Source organism: Microcaecilia unicolor, chromosome 10, assembly GCF_901765095.1.
Source record: "Microcaecilia unicolor chromosome 10, aMicUni1.1, whole genome shotgun sequence".
Lineage (NCBI taxonomy): Eukaryota > Metazoa > Chordata > Amphibia > Gymnophiona > Siphonopidae > Microcaecilia > Microcaecilia unicolor.
Genome location: NC_044040.1, coordinates 209,601,855 through 209,620,505, shown reverse-complemented (window position 1 = coordinate 209,620,505; position 18,651 = coordinate 209,601,855). Strand labels below are relative to the sequence as shown.

Here is an 18,651-nt window from a genome sequence, read left to right as displayed (position 1 = left end):
CATAATGCCTCATTCCACCAATGCCTAAGAGCCAGCTTCATCAGTGATGTCACAATGGCTTGATTGTCCTACACTTGGCTTACTTTCCCCCTTAGTGTGAAGAGTTTCAGTCTCAGGTAACCAGAGCTGATATTGTGATGTCATAATGGCTCATTCCACTAATGCCTAAGAGCCAACCTCGTCAGTGATGTCACAATGGATTGACTGTCCTAGACTTGGCTCATTTTTATTACATAGAGCAATGATTTTGATTGCTAGAAACTTTTCTTTTTTCTTTAATTAAGGGGGAAATTATCGAGCTGCCATTAAGATGGGTTATTTTACCACTATCTCATGCTATTTTAGCACAGGCCTTATTTATGCAATGAGACCTACAGTAGTTACTAATAACTCGGTTTAAACGTAAAACAGCATTACTATAGTAGGTCTTATTACACAAGTGGGACCTGTGCTAAAATAGCAGGAGATAGTGGTAAAATAACCGATCTTAATGTTAGCTCTCTTTGATAACTTTGCTCCATAAAGCATAAAATACTTTTTGGGGGTTTTTTAGTCCAAGTGTCCAATAAGATAAACAATCCAGACCCATTTTATGACATGGAGCCTTCTGGCAAGCCTATATTGCACCGAAATTTTTATATTTGATATCAAGGTATTATTAGCTGTACTGGAGTGCCCAGGAATATTTATAAGGTACAACTTTGCTAGCATATCAAATCTAGATGTTATACTGTATAATTGCACAAAAAAATCACTATGCGGTAGTTGGTGCACATAATCAACAGAATTTTACTTTAAATATTTTGGAAATGAAAGAATTGTGTATATAACCTAAAAAACATAATCTACACCCTTTTGGAATGACACAATAAGGTGTTGCATTAGATAAGGAAATCACACATTTCTGAACAGCCCTAGAGGAAAAGCCCAGCCTGTACTGATTACATCACAATGCTCAAGAATTTTTAATTTCTTCCCAGCCAAACTTGTTTACCTTAAACACATTTCACAACTGACATGTACTATTGATTGGAAAACTAAGCACAGGGTTTTGTTTTAAGTATTGGAGTAAATATTTAGATACCCCTTGTTCAGCCTAAGGGAGCGTAATCATCTATACAGCATCAGGACCTAGCTTGAGCCAGTGGCGTACCAAGGGGGGGGGGGGGGCGGTCCGCCCCGGGTGCACGCCGCTGGGGAGGTGCCGCGTGTTCATTTCCATGCTCCCTCTGCCCCGGAACAGGTTACTTCCTGTTCCGGGGCAGAGGGAGCATGGAAACGAACAAAGCTGACTGGCACGCGGCACCCCCCCAGCGGCGTGCACCCGGGGTGGGGGGTGTTCTTTTGCCGGGGTGGGGGGGTGTCCTTTCGCCGGGGGGGGGAGGTTGCTCTCACAGGGGGGGGCGCTGCACCCGGAGGGCGGGGAGCAACAGTATGGATGGAACGATCAGGTCCAGGGCAGGGTGCAGCAAGGCTAGTATGCAAAACCTTTAAGAATGCAAATGGGACTAGATTCAGGGGTCCTCTTACAAAGGTGCTCTGAAAAATGGCCCAAACTAGTGTTGGCGCGTGTTTGAGACGCGTGCAGATCCACTTTTCAGCACGCCTGTAAAAAAATGCCTTTTGGGGGGGGGCTGAAAATGGACGTATGGCAAAATAAAAATTGGCGAGCATCCATTTTGGGTCTGAGACCTTCCTGCCACCCATTCACTTAGCGGTAAGGTCTCACACGTTAACCGAGTGGTAATCGTCAAATGCATGCACACTGCTGATTACCACCCAGTTAGCGCCGTGCGTTCGAAAATAAAAAAAAATGTTTTCAGACTCGTGTAAAAATTGGAATTACCGCCTGGACCATGCAATAGCTGGGCGGTAGTTCCAGATTGACACGCACTGTGCGCACGTAGGTACCAAGGGACCCTCAATAAACGGTGCCAAATTTGGGAACTGAAGAAAATGAGCACTGAGCATTATTTTATAAATGGCGCTCTGAGTTGCGTGACATTTATAGACTAGCACATAGCGCCGGGATCTGCGCAAAAACTGAAACCTGATATAAATCTACTACTACTACTTAACATTTCTAAAGCGCTACTAGGGTTACGCAGCGCTGTACAATTTAACATGGAAGGACAGTCCCTGCATCTAAATTAAGCACAGATGCACCCAATTCTCTAATACTCTGCACATCTTAAGTGAACGTCCCTGACACGCCCACGCCCTTCCCATGGCCATGGCCCTTTTGGCTGTGTGCTAACAAATTTACATGTGCATCTTTATAGAGCAGTGCCTAGCAAGAAGCTGCGTAAATTCTAATTGTTGCTAATTAGCGCTGACCATTGATTCTTAGCACCCAACTATTGGCGCTAATTGGCTTGTCACTCAATTAAACTGCACATGCACCATTTATAGAATTTGGAGGTAGGTGTGTACGTGTAAGCACCTAATTTATACAATGGCTCTTACAGCACCAATGGCAGACAGGAGGTATGCTAGCTATCCAATATTCACTTTCGGAGGTGTCTTAATTTTGGGAGACTTCATTTAGTGAAGGAGTCTAGAAGGTTCTTTGTTCGTTTCATTCTGGCTTTCCTCCAGAAAGATGCCCAGGCTTCAAGGATGAAGTGCCTGAGATGGGGGAGGGGGAGAAATAGAGCTTAGAGCAGCATGAGAAACTCTGAGATGGAGTCTGATATAGATTCCTAGTGATAGGGAGTTTTCTCCACACTCCTTGTTCCAATTGAAATTGCACAGTGATTTCTTGAAGGGAAGTAGGATTTTATCATGGCAAAGCCCAAGCTCCAGGCTGTGGGTGTTTTACTTTCTGTACCCAAGATAGAAAGCAACAGATATTTCTTCTTTAATCCATGTCAAGAGGATCCTCAGGGCAGAAGCCAAAGACATGAGAAAGGATGATATTTTTCTGTGGTGAGAAACCGTATTGCCAGCTTGCATTCAAAAGGTGTGTTCATAGACATGCTTTCCCAGAGATTCCTAGAAGCCCAGCAGAACTCTCTGACCCAAGTGATTGCCGACTTCCAGGTTACACACTCCGGTCCCGGTGTTACCAAAGATGGTACCGGAAGACGACCTGGACTATTTCCCGATCAATTTTTAAAGAACCGCCCGTCTGGCTGGTTGGCCAGAAGCGTCATGGACAGCTTATTTGGGGGATTTACTGACTGTAACAGCCAAACTACATTTCAAGATGTCAATTCCGGAGGGATGGCCGCCTAGGCGGAAGTAAAGGCCGCCGTTCTGAAGAGGGCAGACTGTACCCAAGAGGCCAATTGGCAATGATTTCAGAAGGGGTCTCTGCAAGTTAAAGAGAACCCCTGGAGTTTTTTCTACCAACTCAAGGAAGTGGTCTGGATATGGCTGCAACTGGAAGGCAAGACGGGCCCAAAGATAGCAAGAGTCATCCTCCTGGAGAGGTTCCTTGAGGGGCTACTTCCGTCTATGAAACAGTGGGTGAGGTGGCACCCTAAATTAACTCCAGAGAGTGCTTTAGAAGAGGTTGAAGCCTTCTACCAAGCACAAGCAGAGTCTGAACTCTACAAGGAGAAGAAGCAAGCTGGGAATCCTGGGATGAAAAGAGAAAAGACTCAATCTGACAGCCCATAAGGACCAGAAACCACCTCCCAGCCCAAAGGGTCAGAGCAAAGGAAGCCCTCGTCCTCATGAACAAAATGCACATCACTAACCCAGTTGCAGGATCCTTACTCCCCCACCTATTTCAGGTGTGGGGGAAGAGGTCATATAGCCAGGGACTGCCAGGATCTAGATGAAGAAGCCATGGATGTGAATATAGTGGCCACACACTGTTGCAATGCTGTGGAGGCTTTTCATCCCGAGAGCAGAAATTGTGTGTTATAAATCGAGTTGGAAGGACACCCATACCAGGCACTAGTGGACTCTGGCCATGTCAAGACCCTCATTCAGAGAGAAATACTCACCTGACTGCAATTGAACTATGAGTGGACTGTGACATTGGCATGCGCACATGGTGACCAGAGGCAGTATCCTACAGCTCAAATATTCTTTAAAACACTCATAGGGCAAGCGTAACTAGACGTTGCAGTCTTGCCATGACTACCCTACACAATAGTTTTAGGTGGGGATTTTCCAAACTTTGGAGCCATCTGGGCCCTGCTGATTGCTAACCCATAGAAGGAGAGGGAGTCCTTCTCTGAGATCTTCCTGCTAGAGGAACCCGACTTGTATACCGAGAGCCCGAAACTGCCTAAACCCCATTGTCAGCGGTGCTTGGAGAAAATGCGTTGCTCTCTGAATTTAGGAGCTGCAGTGGGTAGAGATCCAAGTCGGGGGAAGATGGCAGTCCGGACACCCCAGATTGTTTAGATAGTCTACCCGAGTGGGTAGCGAGGGAACCAGAGGGAACTTCAAAAGTGCCCAGTCAGAGGATAAATCTCTTAGAGCAGCATGAGACAGGATTGAAACTGTAGATGGGAATTCCGTGGGCAACCAGGACCCCTCTAAGGTAACATTTCCATATTTCATAATTAAGAATGACTTGTTGAATAGGGTGGCCAAGGAAATTCTGGAGGGGGAAGAGGAAGAGCAACTGTTAGTCCCTCAACCCTACCGTAGGCAGGTCAGGCAATTAGCCCACAGTCACCTGTTAGGAGGTCACTTGGAGAAGGAGAAAACTCTGGAATGGATTTTGGCCTGAATTTTCTGGCTGGGCATATTCAAGCAAGTAGCATTCTTTTGCCAGTCCTGCCCAACCTGCCAGCTCAGTAGTCCTGCAAGGGTTTTACCCGCCTCTCTCGTGCCCATGCCCATTGCCAACACGCCCTTTGACAGAGTGGCTATGGACTTCATGGGACTACTTGAACGCATCACCCGTGGCAACAAGTATATCCTGGTTATTTTGGATTATGCCACCCACTACCCAGAGGCCATTATAATATGAAAATTATCACCGTGGCTAATGCTCGGTGGGAAGTCTTCTCCTGCACGGAGATTCCTACTAAAATACTGACTGACCAAGGCACCACTTTTATGTCTAGAGTCATGAAGCAAGTGTGTGCCCTGCTCAATATAAAAACCTTGGAGACATCAGTTTATCATCCACAGACAGATGATCTGGTGGAACACTTTATATGACTCTCAAGCAAATGCTGAGGAGTTTGTAACCAAAGACGAGAAGAACTGGGATACTGCTTATAATTAATAAAAAACAAGCAAAGCAGTGTGCAAACAAGAAACAACTTTTCCCTCCCTACAACCACCTTCCGCCTCCCCACACCCGATATGACATATACTCCAAAAATTAAAATCCAAACATGCTTAACAATTCTTCAGTTCCTCGTTCCCCATCCCTCCCCTTTAGCATAATCTAATTCCTCCTTAGTCTCCATCAGCCTTGCCGGGAAACTGACAAGTTTTTAAGGCTTTCCAAAATCTCTCATGATTAATCCTATGTCAACTTTATTATGTTACTTTAAAATGAATGTTTTATTTGTTTTCCCCCTTCTGGAGTGGAGGAGTGGCCTAGTGGTTAGGGTGGTGGGCTTTGGTCCTGAGGAACTGAGTTCGATTCCCAATTCAGGCACAGGCAGCTCCTTGTGACTCTGGGCAAGTCACTTAACCCTCCATTGCCCCATGTAAGCCGCATTGAGCCTGCTATGAGTGGGAAAGTGCAGGGTACAAATGTAACAAAAATAAAATAGATACTATTGGAGATTCTACATGGTATGTTGCTACTATTGGAGATTCTACATGGAATGTTGCTACTGGAGATTCTACATGGAATGTTGCTATTCCACTAGCAACATTCCATGTAGAAGGCTGCGCAGTCTTCTGTTTCTGTGAGCCTGATGTCCTGCACGTACGTGCAGGACGTCAGACTCACAGAAGCAGAAGCCTGTGCGGCCACATTGGTGATCTGCAAGAGCCGACTTCTACATGGAATGTTGCTAGTGGAATAGCAACATTCCATGTAGAATCTCAAATAGTAGCAACAGTGGAGGAGTGGCCTAGTGGTTAGGGTGGTGGACTTTGGCCCTGGGGAACTGGGTTCGATTTCCACTGCAGGCACAGGCAGCTCCTTGTGACTCTGGGCAAGTCACTTAACCCTCCATTGCCCCGTGTAAGCAGCATTGAGCCTGCCATGAGTGGGAAAGCGCAGGGTACAAATGTAACAAAAATAAAATAAATAAATTGAAATATCCCTAGTGCTCAGAAGTGAGCATGTGCAACATTTTGCTTCTGAAGAACATTATTCTTTTCAGCGAAAGCGGCAGTACTTCTTGGTGGGAGAAAACTTAAAAGTGTTCTAAGATTCATTCCTGATTCTATATGTGCATTTGGGATATAGAAGACCCCTGTTGACACATGCCGAAACACGGCCATGTTGGATTATTTGTATGCCGGATGGATATTGATGTTTGACAATAAACCTTGCATTGGATGTATTTGGACTCCTTGGTTGTCTTTATTCCTTCCCTTGGCCATCGCCTAATCAATAATAACCAGTGGCGTAGCTATGGGGGGCAAGGGGGGCCTGGTCCCCCCCCCCCAAATTGGCTCCGGGACTCCCGGTTTTCTTACGCATGCTCATTCATTAAAACGAGCATGCATAGTGCTGAAAACAGGACAGGGCACCAGGCAATGTAAGACCAGCGCGGGACAAACGCTTTAGCTGGCAGGGGTTGGGGACCCCCGCCAGCCAAGGTACCTTCCAGCGGCGGTGGGGGGGGGGGGGGGGAGCGGCAGCAGTGGGGGGGAGGGAGAAGTGGCGGCGGGAGGGTGGCAGCAGGGAGGTGGGCCAAAATGTGCCCCCCCACCTTGGGCTCTGGCCCCCCCTCCCGTCGAGGTCTGGCTACGCCCCTGATAATAACACCAACATAACACTCTCATCCAACAAGTACCAATGCCTAAAACCTAGCCTCATTATCCACAAATCCACCATAGCAATCATCTATGCACAATATAAAATCAAAAAGAAACATACAATGGTCTATTTTTTTTTTGTGAGATTATCGCCATGTCACAAGTATCTCAGTAAACATTTGCACCACACACAGCCACCCCATATGGTTGTGTGGTCTGTGCAACAGGTACACTAAAGATCGAAAGCCTGAAGAGTCCTGAAACAAGCCCTCCTTTCATCTGAAGAACTCAGATGAATCCTCTGGCATGCATGAAGGCTCTGCAGCTCCCAGCTGTGCCTGTGTATTTTAGGAAAAAGCAGAGCAGGCTCTCAACAAATCACTTACTTTGAGCTCAGGCCTCAGAATTGCTTTGTTGATGATGGAGTCCTCGCCACTGATAATTAACTGATCAGACCGGTCAGGAAATGAATTTTTCAATGCAGCTAAGAAGATCCACTTCACCTTCTTTCTAGAGCACTGATGAAATTCATCCTACAAGTAAAAGGTGGAGCAATAGTAAAGCAAAAATGTAAAGCCTGGGAAATGAAGAAGTCACAATAATAATCAGAGCCACTACATGGTTAATCCGAAGTTCACTTTGTACTGTGGTGTTCGCTTCGCTGCTCAGACTGTGCGTTCTTCTGTACAATGTAAAAAGCTCACAGTTCAGTAGCTAATCACACTTTGCAAAGCAACACCCTAACCATGGCGATTCAGCATTCTGGAGTCAAATGAGCAGCTTCTTAAGATAATTACACTACATAACGAAGGAATATACACTGCAGCCCTTTCCACAGAGGCTTTGCTCGCTGTAGAATCAGAATGAATTTGTATACATGAGGCCTATCAATATGTACTGCTTGGATTTGCAGCGGTGTAAGTTTAAGGTAGCAATGAAAAGTGGGCGGCCAATATTTATTAATTAAGAGAAGCCCTGTTAATAAAGTGCATTAACCACTTAGGGCTAGATTCTATATACGGCGCCTGGAAATTCCATTTGAAAAATAAATACGCCTATGAATATTCTGAAAAGTACGCCTACATTTTATAGAATAGGCGTAAATTTCCACGCGGTATATAGAATAACGCCAAGCGACTCTCCACATATCGTTGCGGCTACTTATGACATTTTTATTTATTTATTTGTAGCATTTGTATCCCACATTTTCCCACCATTTTGCAGGCTCGATGTGGCTTACATTTGCCATCATGGCGGTTGCCATTTCCGGGTAACAGAATTACAAATGGTATTGCGTTAAGGAGCATGCATTCATGGTAAAACAGCAAAAGTAGAGGCTGACAAATGCGCAAACCAATAGGGAGATGATATCAAAAACCAGTTTATTCAGAATATTCATATCAAGGACCCGACACGGTCCGTGTTTTGGTGCCAAAGCGCCTGCCTCAGGGGTCACAATCAACTTTCTCTGAAAAGAAGCTGATAGGCTTGAATAATTCCTTTATGTATGCAAGTTAATCCACAGAAAGAACAAAAGAACAGCCAACCGATCAGCAAACACATGCGTAACTATAAAAACAAATCGGAAGAGACTCTTCAGCAGGGGGAATTAATTTCCTGTGGACAAGTTTTCAGCGGGACCCCCCTCTCCTGCCCCACAGAAAGGACTACCTACGTTCCTTTTGAAGAATTATCCTTTATGTCATCCAGTAATACTCTGCATAAGAGATTGCTGTGAGATCTTCAAAGGACCTCCATCATTATTGCTCTGCAGCATTCTGCACGGCAGACTCCTGATGCCGGCCTGACGGCCGAAACACGACGTTGTGTCGAGTCTTCAAAACTTTTAATAAAATTCTTCATTAACGAACATCCTCCAGTTTCTGGCATCCTTGGTCACTCTCCCACTCTTTGCATTTTTCTGTTTTTACCGTGGGGTGTTTGAGTTCTCCGCTTGGAGGCACAACTACAGCCTGCTCAGATTTAGATCTGCAGGACACAAACCTTGAGACTACATGTTTCTTCTTCTGCCATACTGAATGACATAGCTGCCTAAACCTTAGCAACGCTAATAATAATAGCATATACCTACTGTCGTAATAAGGAGCACAACATCTGCTTCCTCCAAAGAGCAAGGGACACAGTTAGCCCGCACGTTCCAGTCCGGTCTCCAGTAAAAGACAAGCAAGAGGAATCCAAGGGAACATATGTACCCAAGAATGCACAGGGCTCGTCGGCAGTTGTCAGTTCTGTAGCCAAATATTTCCTGTTGAAAATGAAAAATATATTAAAAACAAACTACTTAGCCTTTCGTGAGGGGGAGGGGGGGGGGTTGCACTAGCGGTGAAGATGGTGAGCTCTTCAGTTAGAAGTGGTCTTGGAATCTGGATTCCATACTCAAATCTACTCGACTCACTTTGTGACACTTAGGTCCCTGTTTACTAAGGCGCGTTAGCATTTTTAACGTGTCTACAATTAGCGCGCTCATTAAACGTGTAGGCGTCTATAGGGATATTCTAGGCTAGTGATGGCAAACTTATGGCACGCAGAGCCCTCTCTGTTGGCACGCGTGCCTTCGCCAGAATTGTACTGCCGCTCATAGGCGCTGACTTTGTGGGTACTGTGGGTGCTCGAGCACCCCCAATATTCACCCACTGGAAGTTCGTTCCCTCCCTCCCTCCGTGTTCTAGTGTCGTCGTCTATCTGTCCCTCCCAGTTTCAGGGCCCTTCCTCCCAGTTCCAGGTCCCCCCTCCCTCCCAGTTCCAGGGTCATTGTCCCTCCCTTCCTCCCTCCCTTCCAGTTCCAGGCCCCCTCCCTTCGAATTTTAAAAATCATCTTGACTTACCTCGTCGGGGTTACGGCGGCCAGCAGCAGCGGTAAGAGGCATGCAGGCTCGGCCCTTCTCTCTCTCAGCTCTGGTCCTGCCCTTGCGGAAACAGGAAATGAAAGCGGGACCAGAGCTGAGAGAGAGAGAAGGGCCGAGCCTGCACGCCTCTTACCGCTGCTGCCGGCCGCTGTAACCCCGACAAGGTAAGTCAAGATGATTTTTAAAATTTGAAGGGAAGGGGCCTGGAACTGGAAGGGAGGGACGACGACCCTGGAACTGGGAGGGAGAGAGGGGGACCCTGGGGGGACCCTGGAACTCAGAGGAACTCGGAGCGAGGGAGGGGACCCTGGAACTCGGAGGAAGTCGGAGGGAGGGAGGGGGGGACCCTGGAACGGAGGAACTCGGAGGGAGGGGGTGGGGGGATCCTGGAACTCGGAAGGAGGGAGGGAGGGGAACCCTGGAACTCGGAGGAACTCGGGGGACCCTGGAACTCAGAGGAACTTGGAAGGAGGGGAAGGGTAAGGAGATAGAGAGGGGAGGGAGGGAGGGGAGCCTGGAACTGGGAGGGAGGTGGAGGGGGGATGAGGGAGGGGGTGGAGGAGGGGGATGCGGGGGATGAGGGGGAGGGGGACGAGGGGGAGAGGGGAATGCTCTGAAATTTACAAAGTATGAGCCAAGGTTAGACAAGTTATCAGCATTAATGCAACAGCAAAAATCACATTAATTATTCAAAAGCATGCCAAATGCTTTTAAAGTTCTGTTATTCAGGTTAAATTGCCCTGTTGGCACTTTGCGATAAATAATTAGATTTTGGGTTGCTGTTTGGGCACTCAGTCTCTGAAAGGTTCGCCATCACTGTTCTAGGCGCTTACACAGTTAGCGCGCATACATGGTTAACGCATGTTAAAGATGCTAATGTGCCTACAACGCAGCTTGGTAACCAGGTCCTTTAACTACGTAATATACTAGGACTCAATTAAAACAAAGGGTTTGTCACATCCTCCTACGAAGGAAAACATTTAGGGCTATGTTTACTAAGCGGGCGCATTACTGTTTTTAACGTGAGTAAATGGTGTACGTGCCTTAGTAAACATACCCCTTATTTTGTTATTCTTCTTTAGCCGATGCTTCCACCTCCTATTGTAGACACAGGTAGAGATTTATACATTAGATTGGGGTTTTTTTTCTTCCTGAATTATGATTTTTTTTCTTGATATTTATCTTTTTCTGTATAAGTGTAATGCTTGAGTTAGCGTTCTTAGCATGCGCTAACCATGTAGACGCCCATATGAATAGTATTGGCATCAACACGGGGGCTAATTTTTAGCACACATTAAAAACGCTAGCCCGTCTTTGTAAACAGGGCCCTCAGACTATTACCCACTGAATGGGAGAGTTAGTAATTATTTTCCCATAAATCTGGCCCAAGAGGTTCTCAGATTTATGGGAAAATAATTACTAACTCTCCCATTCAGTGGGAGAGCAGGGCCAGTCTTAGGCAGGGGCGACAGGTGCGGTCGCACAGGGCCCTGCGCTCCTAGGGGCCCCACATCTCTGGCATGTCTGTCCTTCTGTCTCGGAACACATCCCTGCTCCGCACTTTAATATGCATCCAGAGCCTCTTCGCTGCTACGTCCCACCCCCTTTTGATGTCATTTCCTGCTTCCTCAGGGGTAGAATGCAGCAGCGAGGAGACTCTGGGCTCGGCAGCTGAAAGGATATGAAAATTGCTGCTACTGTCTGCTGCTCTCTACTGAAACATGGTGGATGCACATCAAGGTATGTGGTAAGGTGGGGTTCCGAGAGCTTTAAACCTCCTTTTAAACTCTGATAAATTATGGTTTACGGTGGCGGGCAGGCAGCAGGGTGGCCCCACTGAACTGGTTTGCACTGGGCCCCACTATTGCTAAGACCAGCCCTGGCTAAAAAGTCCTTTTCCAATGCTGTAGTAGAAAGTGACCTCAGGGCAATCTTATGGGGGTCTTTCCTGTGCGCTTTCCGCTGCTGGAAAATGGCAGAATTTCTATTTTCCAAATTAATGGCACGCTCTAATGATGCCATTAGCACAGGGCCCATACCAAAAATTAGCACGAGCCCTTTCCACCACCTGTAGGGGCTCATGCGCTAATCCCGTGCTAATCAGCGCGTGGCAATGTAGATACACTAACCGATTAGTAAACACCCACCAGACATGTTTTAAAAATATTTTAGCGTGTGGTTTGCCTGCACACGTTCGTAACTTACCATGGGACGCCTCAACACGTCCCGCAGTAAGCCCTTTTAAGCTGCGGTAATCACATGCTAGCGTTTACTGCAGCTTAGTAAAAGGAGCCCTAAATAAAAATCAAAGATTAAAAAAAATTTCCTCACTGGAATGAAAAAAGGATTTTACTGGTTTTTTGAGGTTTGAATTGCCACTGAGTTAAGAAGTTTATTTTCCCTAGCACTGCTACTCAGTGGCGTACCGAGGGTGGGATGGTGGGGGCGGTCCGCCCAGGGTGCATGCTGCAGGAGGGGTACAGGGAGCAGTTCCCTCTTCCTGTTCCGGGGCAGAGGGAGCAAGGAACTGGCGGAGCCGACAACCGCACGGCTGCTCCTTGCACCCCAGCAGATTAGAATAATGCACCCGGGGGGGGGGGGGGGGGGGAGGGAGGGTGACCAAGGAACACCACTGCTGCTACTTTAAGGGGCCCTTTTACTAAGGGCCCTGTTTACTAAGGCGTGCTAATGTTTTTAGCGTGTGCTAAACGCTAGAGACACCCATATATTCCTATGGGCGTCTTTAGTGTTTAGCATGCACTAAAAACGCTAACACACCCTTAGCACAGCTTAGTAAACAGGCCCCTAAGGGGTCCTGTTACTAAGGTGCAATGAAAAATGGCTTGCGGTAGTTTAGGCGTGGGTTTAGGGTACGCGCAGATCCATTTTTCAGCACGCCTGTAATAAAGGCCTTTTTAAAATTTTTGCGGAAAATGGACCTGCGGCAAAATCAAAATTTCCACGCATCCATTTTGGGTCTGCGACCTTACCGCCATCCATTGACCTAGCGGTAAAGTCTCACACAGTAACCGGGCAGTAATGACCTACACACGCCAAATGTCACTTGGCGCGTGTCCGAACATAAAAGTTATTTTTCAGCCGCGCGTATCGGACACATGCCAAAAATGAAATTACGGCAAGAGCCACGCGCTAGCTGGGTGGTCACTCCATTTTGCCGGACGTTGGGCGTGCGTAGACGCTTATGCGGCTTAGGAAAAAGGCCCCTAAGTGTTATTCACTGGGTTTCCTGCTTTATAAAATTTCGAAAGCTGTTAAAGTTTCAGGAAATCCCTCCTGTGAGATGAGATTTGAATTGGGAACCTCAAGTGAACCTTATTTAAGGCTTAAATTTCTATCTAACTCTATTTCTGTCTCTCTGAGATTGTTTCTCCAAATTGATCGTATGTGTTTGGTGTAAATAAATAAATAAACAAACCACATAGAGCTGAATTACTATTTGGATTTTTGCGGGACATAATTTTTTTTTATGAATTTTATTTTTACATTCACATAATAAACATAAATGTATTAGCAATATCTGCACTAAAAAAAAAAGGAAAAAAGAATAATGTACTACTACAGAAATTTCTCCATCATCTTTGTCCACAAATATTAGATCCAGATACTAGGAAAAATAAAGAAAAATAGAAAAAGACATCTTAATCAATGGAGCGGTAAAGAGCAAACAAACACTCGCAGCCAATATACAGGGTATCTTAACTAGTGGAACCTCACTTACTCCTTCTTTAGAATTAATAAATTCCTGAAGTTTCTTTGGGTCAAAAAAGACATAATTAATCAAGTTTAGAGACACTAAACACCTACAAGAAACTTTTAACATAAATATACCACCTAAGATGAGCACTCTTGGTTTTAAGGTCAAGAATTCTCTCCTCCTTTTTTGTGTGTCCCTAGCTAAATCAGGGAAAACTTGAACTTTTGATCCCCCAAAAAACAGCATTTATATGACGAAAATAGGAACGAAAGATGTTGTTTCTGTCTGGCTCTAAGGCAAAAGTCTAATGTAAACAAAAAGGTGGGAATATGAGCCAGGCTATCCAATATAACTGGACCTAAAACCAAGTTTAAAATAAACAAATATTTATTAATTTCCATGCAAATAATAATAAAACAATTCCACATTGAAAACGACTGTAAGGCAAAAGTCACCAGAAAAGTTACTACTACTACTACTATTTAGCATTTCTATAGCGCTACAAGGCGTACGCAGCGCTGCACAAACATAGAAGAAAAGACAGTCCCTGCTCAAAGAGCTTACAATCTAATAGACAAAAAATAAATTAAGCAAATCAAATCAATTAATGTGTACAGGAAGGAGGAGAGGAGGGTAGGTGGAGGCGAGTGATTAGAAGTGGTTACGAGCCAAAAGCAATGTTAAAGAGGTGGGCTTTCAGTCTAGATTTAAAGGTGGCCAAGGATGGGGCAAGACGTAGGGGCTCAGGAAGTTTATTCCAGGCGTAGGGTGCAGCGAGACAGAAGGCGCGAAGTCTGGAGTTGGCAGTAGTGGAGAAGGGAACAGATAAGAAGGATTTATCCATGGAGCGGAGTGCACGGGAAGGGGTGTAGGGAAGGGCGAGTGTGGAGAGATACTGGGGAGCAGCAGAGTGGGGAGCAGTTGTCCGTTCTGTTATTACGTGCGGCAGAAAATAATTTCTATTTTCTGCCACGTGGCGCTAACCGGGCGGTAATCGGCAGTGTACGCGTGCTGACAATTAGCACCCAGTTAACGCATGAGACCTTACTGCTAAGTCAATGGGTGGCGGTAAGGTCTCAGGCTCAAAATGGATGAGCGCTGATTTTTATTTTGCTTCACATCCATTTTCGTGCAAAAAAGGCCTTTTTTGCAGGTGCGCTGAAAAATGGACCTGCACGCGTCCAATACATGCATCTACATCAGCGCAGGCTATTTTTCGGTGCGCAGCTACATCGATGCACACCAGCTGATTAGTGCATGGTTAGTGCGTGAGCCCTTTCTGCCTACTGAATAGGTGTCATAAGGGTTCACAAGCTATTGGCCACGCACTAATTGGGGGGGGGGTCCTTTTACCAAGGTGCACTGAAAAATGGGCTGCGCTAGTGTAGGTGCAAGTTTTGGGCGTGTAGATCCATTTTTCAGTGCGCCTATAGAACAGGCCTTTTTAAAAGTTTTGCCAGTAATGGACGTGCAGCAAAATAAAAATTGCAGCGTGTCCATTTCGGGTCTGAGACCTTACCACCACCCATTGACTTAGCGGTAAGGTCTCACGTGTTAACTGCGCGGTAATCATCTACGCGTGTAGAATGGTGGTTACTGCCTGGTTCCCGCTGTGCGCAGGAAAATAAATGATTTTCTGGCACGCATAGCGGACGTGCGTAAAAAACTAAATTACTGCCCGAGCCACGCGGTAGCCTGGCGGTAACTCCAAATTGACGCGCATAGGATGCACGTACCCGCCTACGGGGCTTAGTAAAAGAGCCCCCCCCCCCGGGAAATTAGTGCCTGGTCATTAATGGGAGAAATGGAAATGTGGCCATTCTACAGCCACGCTAAAAGTGGCCTCAGCATGTGGGAAAACCCACGTGTTAATCGTAGCGCGTGGCCCCTTATAGTGCAGCTTTGTAAAAGGGCTCCTAAATCGGACTCACAAGAAGTTTTACAGCAAAATTTCTGGGCCAAAAATGCCTTGCTGCTTATGCGGTCAGAGGCTACCGCACACCTAAAGAAAAGAAGCAAAATAACCGGCCCCGTTCCTTTCTTCGCCCGATAGATCTACATATTCCGTTTCTTACAGTTCTCCTCTCTCCACACTTCACTTGTAAACCGCACTGAACCCTGTCCAGGGGATATTAGCGGTATATAAATGCTGGCGATTTGATTCGATACTGCGGCTGCTGTGTAACACAAAGGCTCAGACACTCAGGAAAGGAACTGGCCCTCAGCTATGTATCTCAGCACACCTGAAACATGCTTAATGTCCATCTGTCTGTTTTATCATTTCCAAGTGAAAAGGCTTTATGCCATGGTAATAGCTTGCTCTGAAAATTCAAGAAATGTAGTTTCTATAGCAACAGCTAATAAGATTATACCTTGAAGTCCTGCATATGAGCGTACAAGGAATTTCATATTTAGGTTTAAACACGGTTTTAAAAAAATGAATTATTTGGAGGGTAATTCTAGAACCAGATGTCTATTTTAACTTAAGCCTAGTCTATACAGAAGAGTAGGCGCCCAACCATGCACACCCCCACTGGCAAAGTACAAGCCATCACAGCACCGCATGTGCTTTTCCGCCAGTCAGTATTCTATAAGACGAGAACACTACTTTTTACACGTATGCTTCGAACCTAAAACTAGGCAGGCAGCTCCTCATACAATTACCACCTAAATGTTCACTTCATCCTGATACCATAAAATTGATCAGGTTCAAGTTGGAGATTATAACATCTACCTTAAGAGGTTTTTCAGCCTATGATGAATGAAAGGTGGCTCCCTTAAGTTGGGTGACTAACAAGGGAGCTTTCCTTAGCATTTGAGGCTTTTCCTCGTTTAATTACAACACAATACGTCACGTACACACAGTAATTGGATATCTTTGTATGCTTTATCGTGAACAGATATTGATGATAATCCAATCTTTAATTTGATACTTAGAGATACTAATCAAGGTCAGGTATACTCAAAAAGTAGCACATATGAGTTATCTTGTTGGGCAGACTGGATGGACCGTGCAGGTCTTTCTCTGCCGTCATCTACTATGTTACTATGTACTAAGATTCTAATAGATTTATTGCCCAAAAACAAGGCTCGACACAGCCGTGTTTCGGCCTGTCTGACCTGCCTTAGGAGTCTTCTGAAGTTACGTGTGCAATCTCAAGAAAATACTGCCGATTGATGTAATGCAGAAGGAATCCGTCAATAGTTTTAATCTTGGTGGGAAAAGTACAAACTGTACTTTCCAAAAAAAACACTGTCAAGACAAGCAGCATAACATCCGTTGTCTGTTTCTTGCATATCTTCAAGTCTGTGAGGGCATTGTTCTTCTGTGTGTATGTCGAAATGAATTTCAAATACATTTTTGAACTTGATGAAAAGTTACTGATAGTAATGAACTAAGGGTCAGAAGATTTGGCAATTAAAATTCTATGCTTAGAAATGCAAAGTGATGCACTTAGGGAGAGGGATCTTGGGGTGATAGTATCTGAGGATCTGAAGGTGGCGAAACAGTGTGACAAGGCGGTGGCCGTAGCTAGAAGGCTGCTAGGCTGTATAGAGAGAGGTGTGACCAGCAGAAGAAAAGAGGATTTAATGTCCCTGTATAAGTCATTGGTGAGGCCCCACCTGGAGTGTTGTGTTTAGTTTTGGAGGCCGTATCTTGCTAAGGATGTAAAAAGAATTGAAGCAGTGCAAAGAAAAGCTACAAGAATGGTATGGGATTTGTGTTACAAGACGTATGAGGAGAGACTTGCTGACCTGAACATGTATACCCTGGAGGAAAGGAGAAACAGGGGTGATATGATACAGACCTTCAAATATTTGAAAGGTATTAATCCGCAAACGAACCTTTTCCAGAGATGGGAAGGTGGTAGAACTAGAGGACATGAAATGAGATTGAAGGGGGGCAGACTCAAGAAAAATGTCAGGAAGTATTTTTTCACTGAGAGAGTGGTGGATACTTGGAATGCCCTCCCGCGGGAGATGATGGAGATGAAAACGGTAACGGAAAACGGAATTCAAATATGCGTGGGATAAACATAAAGGAATCCTGTTCAGAAGGAATGGATCCTCAGAAGCTTAGCGGAGATTGGGTGGCAGAGCCGGTGATGGGAGGTGGGGCTAGTGGTTGGGAGGCGGGGCTAGTGCTGGGCAGACTTCTACGGTCTGTGCCCTGAAATGGCAGATACAAATCAAGGTCAGGTATACACATAAAGTAGCACATATGAGTTTATCTTGTAGGGCAGACTGGATGGACTGTGCAGGTCTTTCTCTGCCATCATCTACTGTGTTACTATATTCTATATATAACGTCTAAAAAATCCACGCAGATGTATGCGTATTCTATAAGATTTAGGCACGGTTTATAGAATATGATGATGATTAGTTGATACTGTAGCGACTAAATCTACAAATGCCCATTTACACCAATAAAAACCTGGTGTAAATACATGCGCATAGATGTAGGCACACTGACACGTATTCTTTAATTAAGCGCGGAAATTTTGACACACCCACAAAATACCCATAAACTCGCCCCTTTTAAACTATGCACAAACATTTATTTTGAACTATGTGCTTTACAATTTAGGTGCAGTTCTTTATAGAATACGCTTAGCGATTTCTGCACCTAAATTCTGATAATTGTCAATTAGTGCTCATTATTGCTTGTTAAGTGCTGTTATCAATGCCAATTGGCTTGCTAAGTCAATTAAGTTATGTGCGTAGTTATAGAATCCACGCCAATTTTGCCGCCTAAATCCAAATGCACTATATAGACTCCAGGGGTAAGAGTGTAAGATACAAATTCAAAGCAGAGCTACTGTAATTATCCTGTGATTACCTACTGTAAATGAATTAAACTATCAAGTGCCATTTTGGATTGAAATAAAAAAAAAAAATACACATACACGTATAGGACTGCTTCACTGAGAAATATGCGTACTACAATGCAGAGGACCTGGGTTTGATCCTTTAACTAGGAATTGCTCCCAATCTGACTGCAGATTTTATGGAGACAGCATTCCAAATCCCTGGGGATAAGGAGGAGCATGGAAGAAGAGGTCTAAACTATCAATGAATGGTGATACCTGATGGACAGACTCAGGCCCGTGTTTATTGCTTACCATTTATTACCAATTTTCTAGATCTCTAATTCTTAAGTGATTATGGCAGTTTACAAATCTAAAACATATAAGAGAAAGGAACGCCATA

At 45.2% G+C, this 18,651-nt stretch overlaps 1 protein-coding gene across 6 annotated transcripts in view; it reads right to left on the bottom strand.

Moving 5' to 3' along the window:
- LOC115478659 (probable cation-transporting ATPase 13A4) overlaps positions 1 to 18,651 on the bottom strand; it is a 123,799-nt gene that overhangs the window by 100,933 nt on the left and 4,215 nt on the right. For all 6 annotated transcript variants that reach the window (XM_030216162.1, XM_030216156.1, XM_030216157.1 and 3 more), the window contains exons 2-3: positions 8,951 to 9,124; positions 7,245 to 7,391 (exon numbers count right to left, since the gene is read on the bottom strand). In XM_030216162.1, coding sequence (XP_030072022.1) covers positions 7,245 to 7,391; positions 8,951 to 9,124 — 321 coding nt within the window. The remainder of the gene's footprint in view (positions 1 to 7,244; positions 7,392 to 8,950; positions 9,125 to 18,651) is intronic.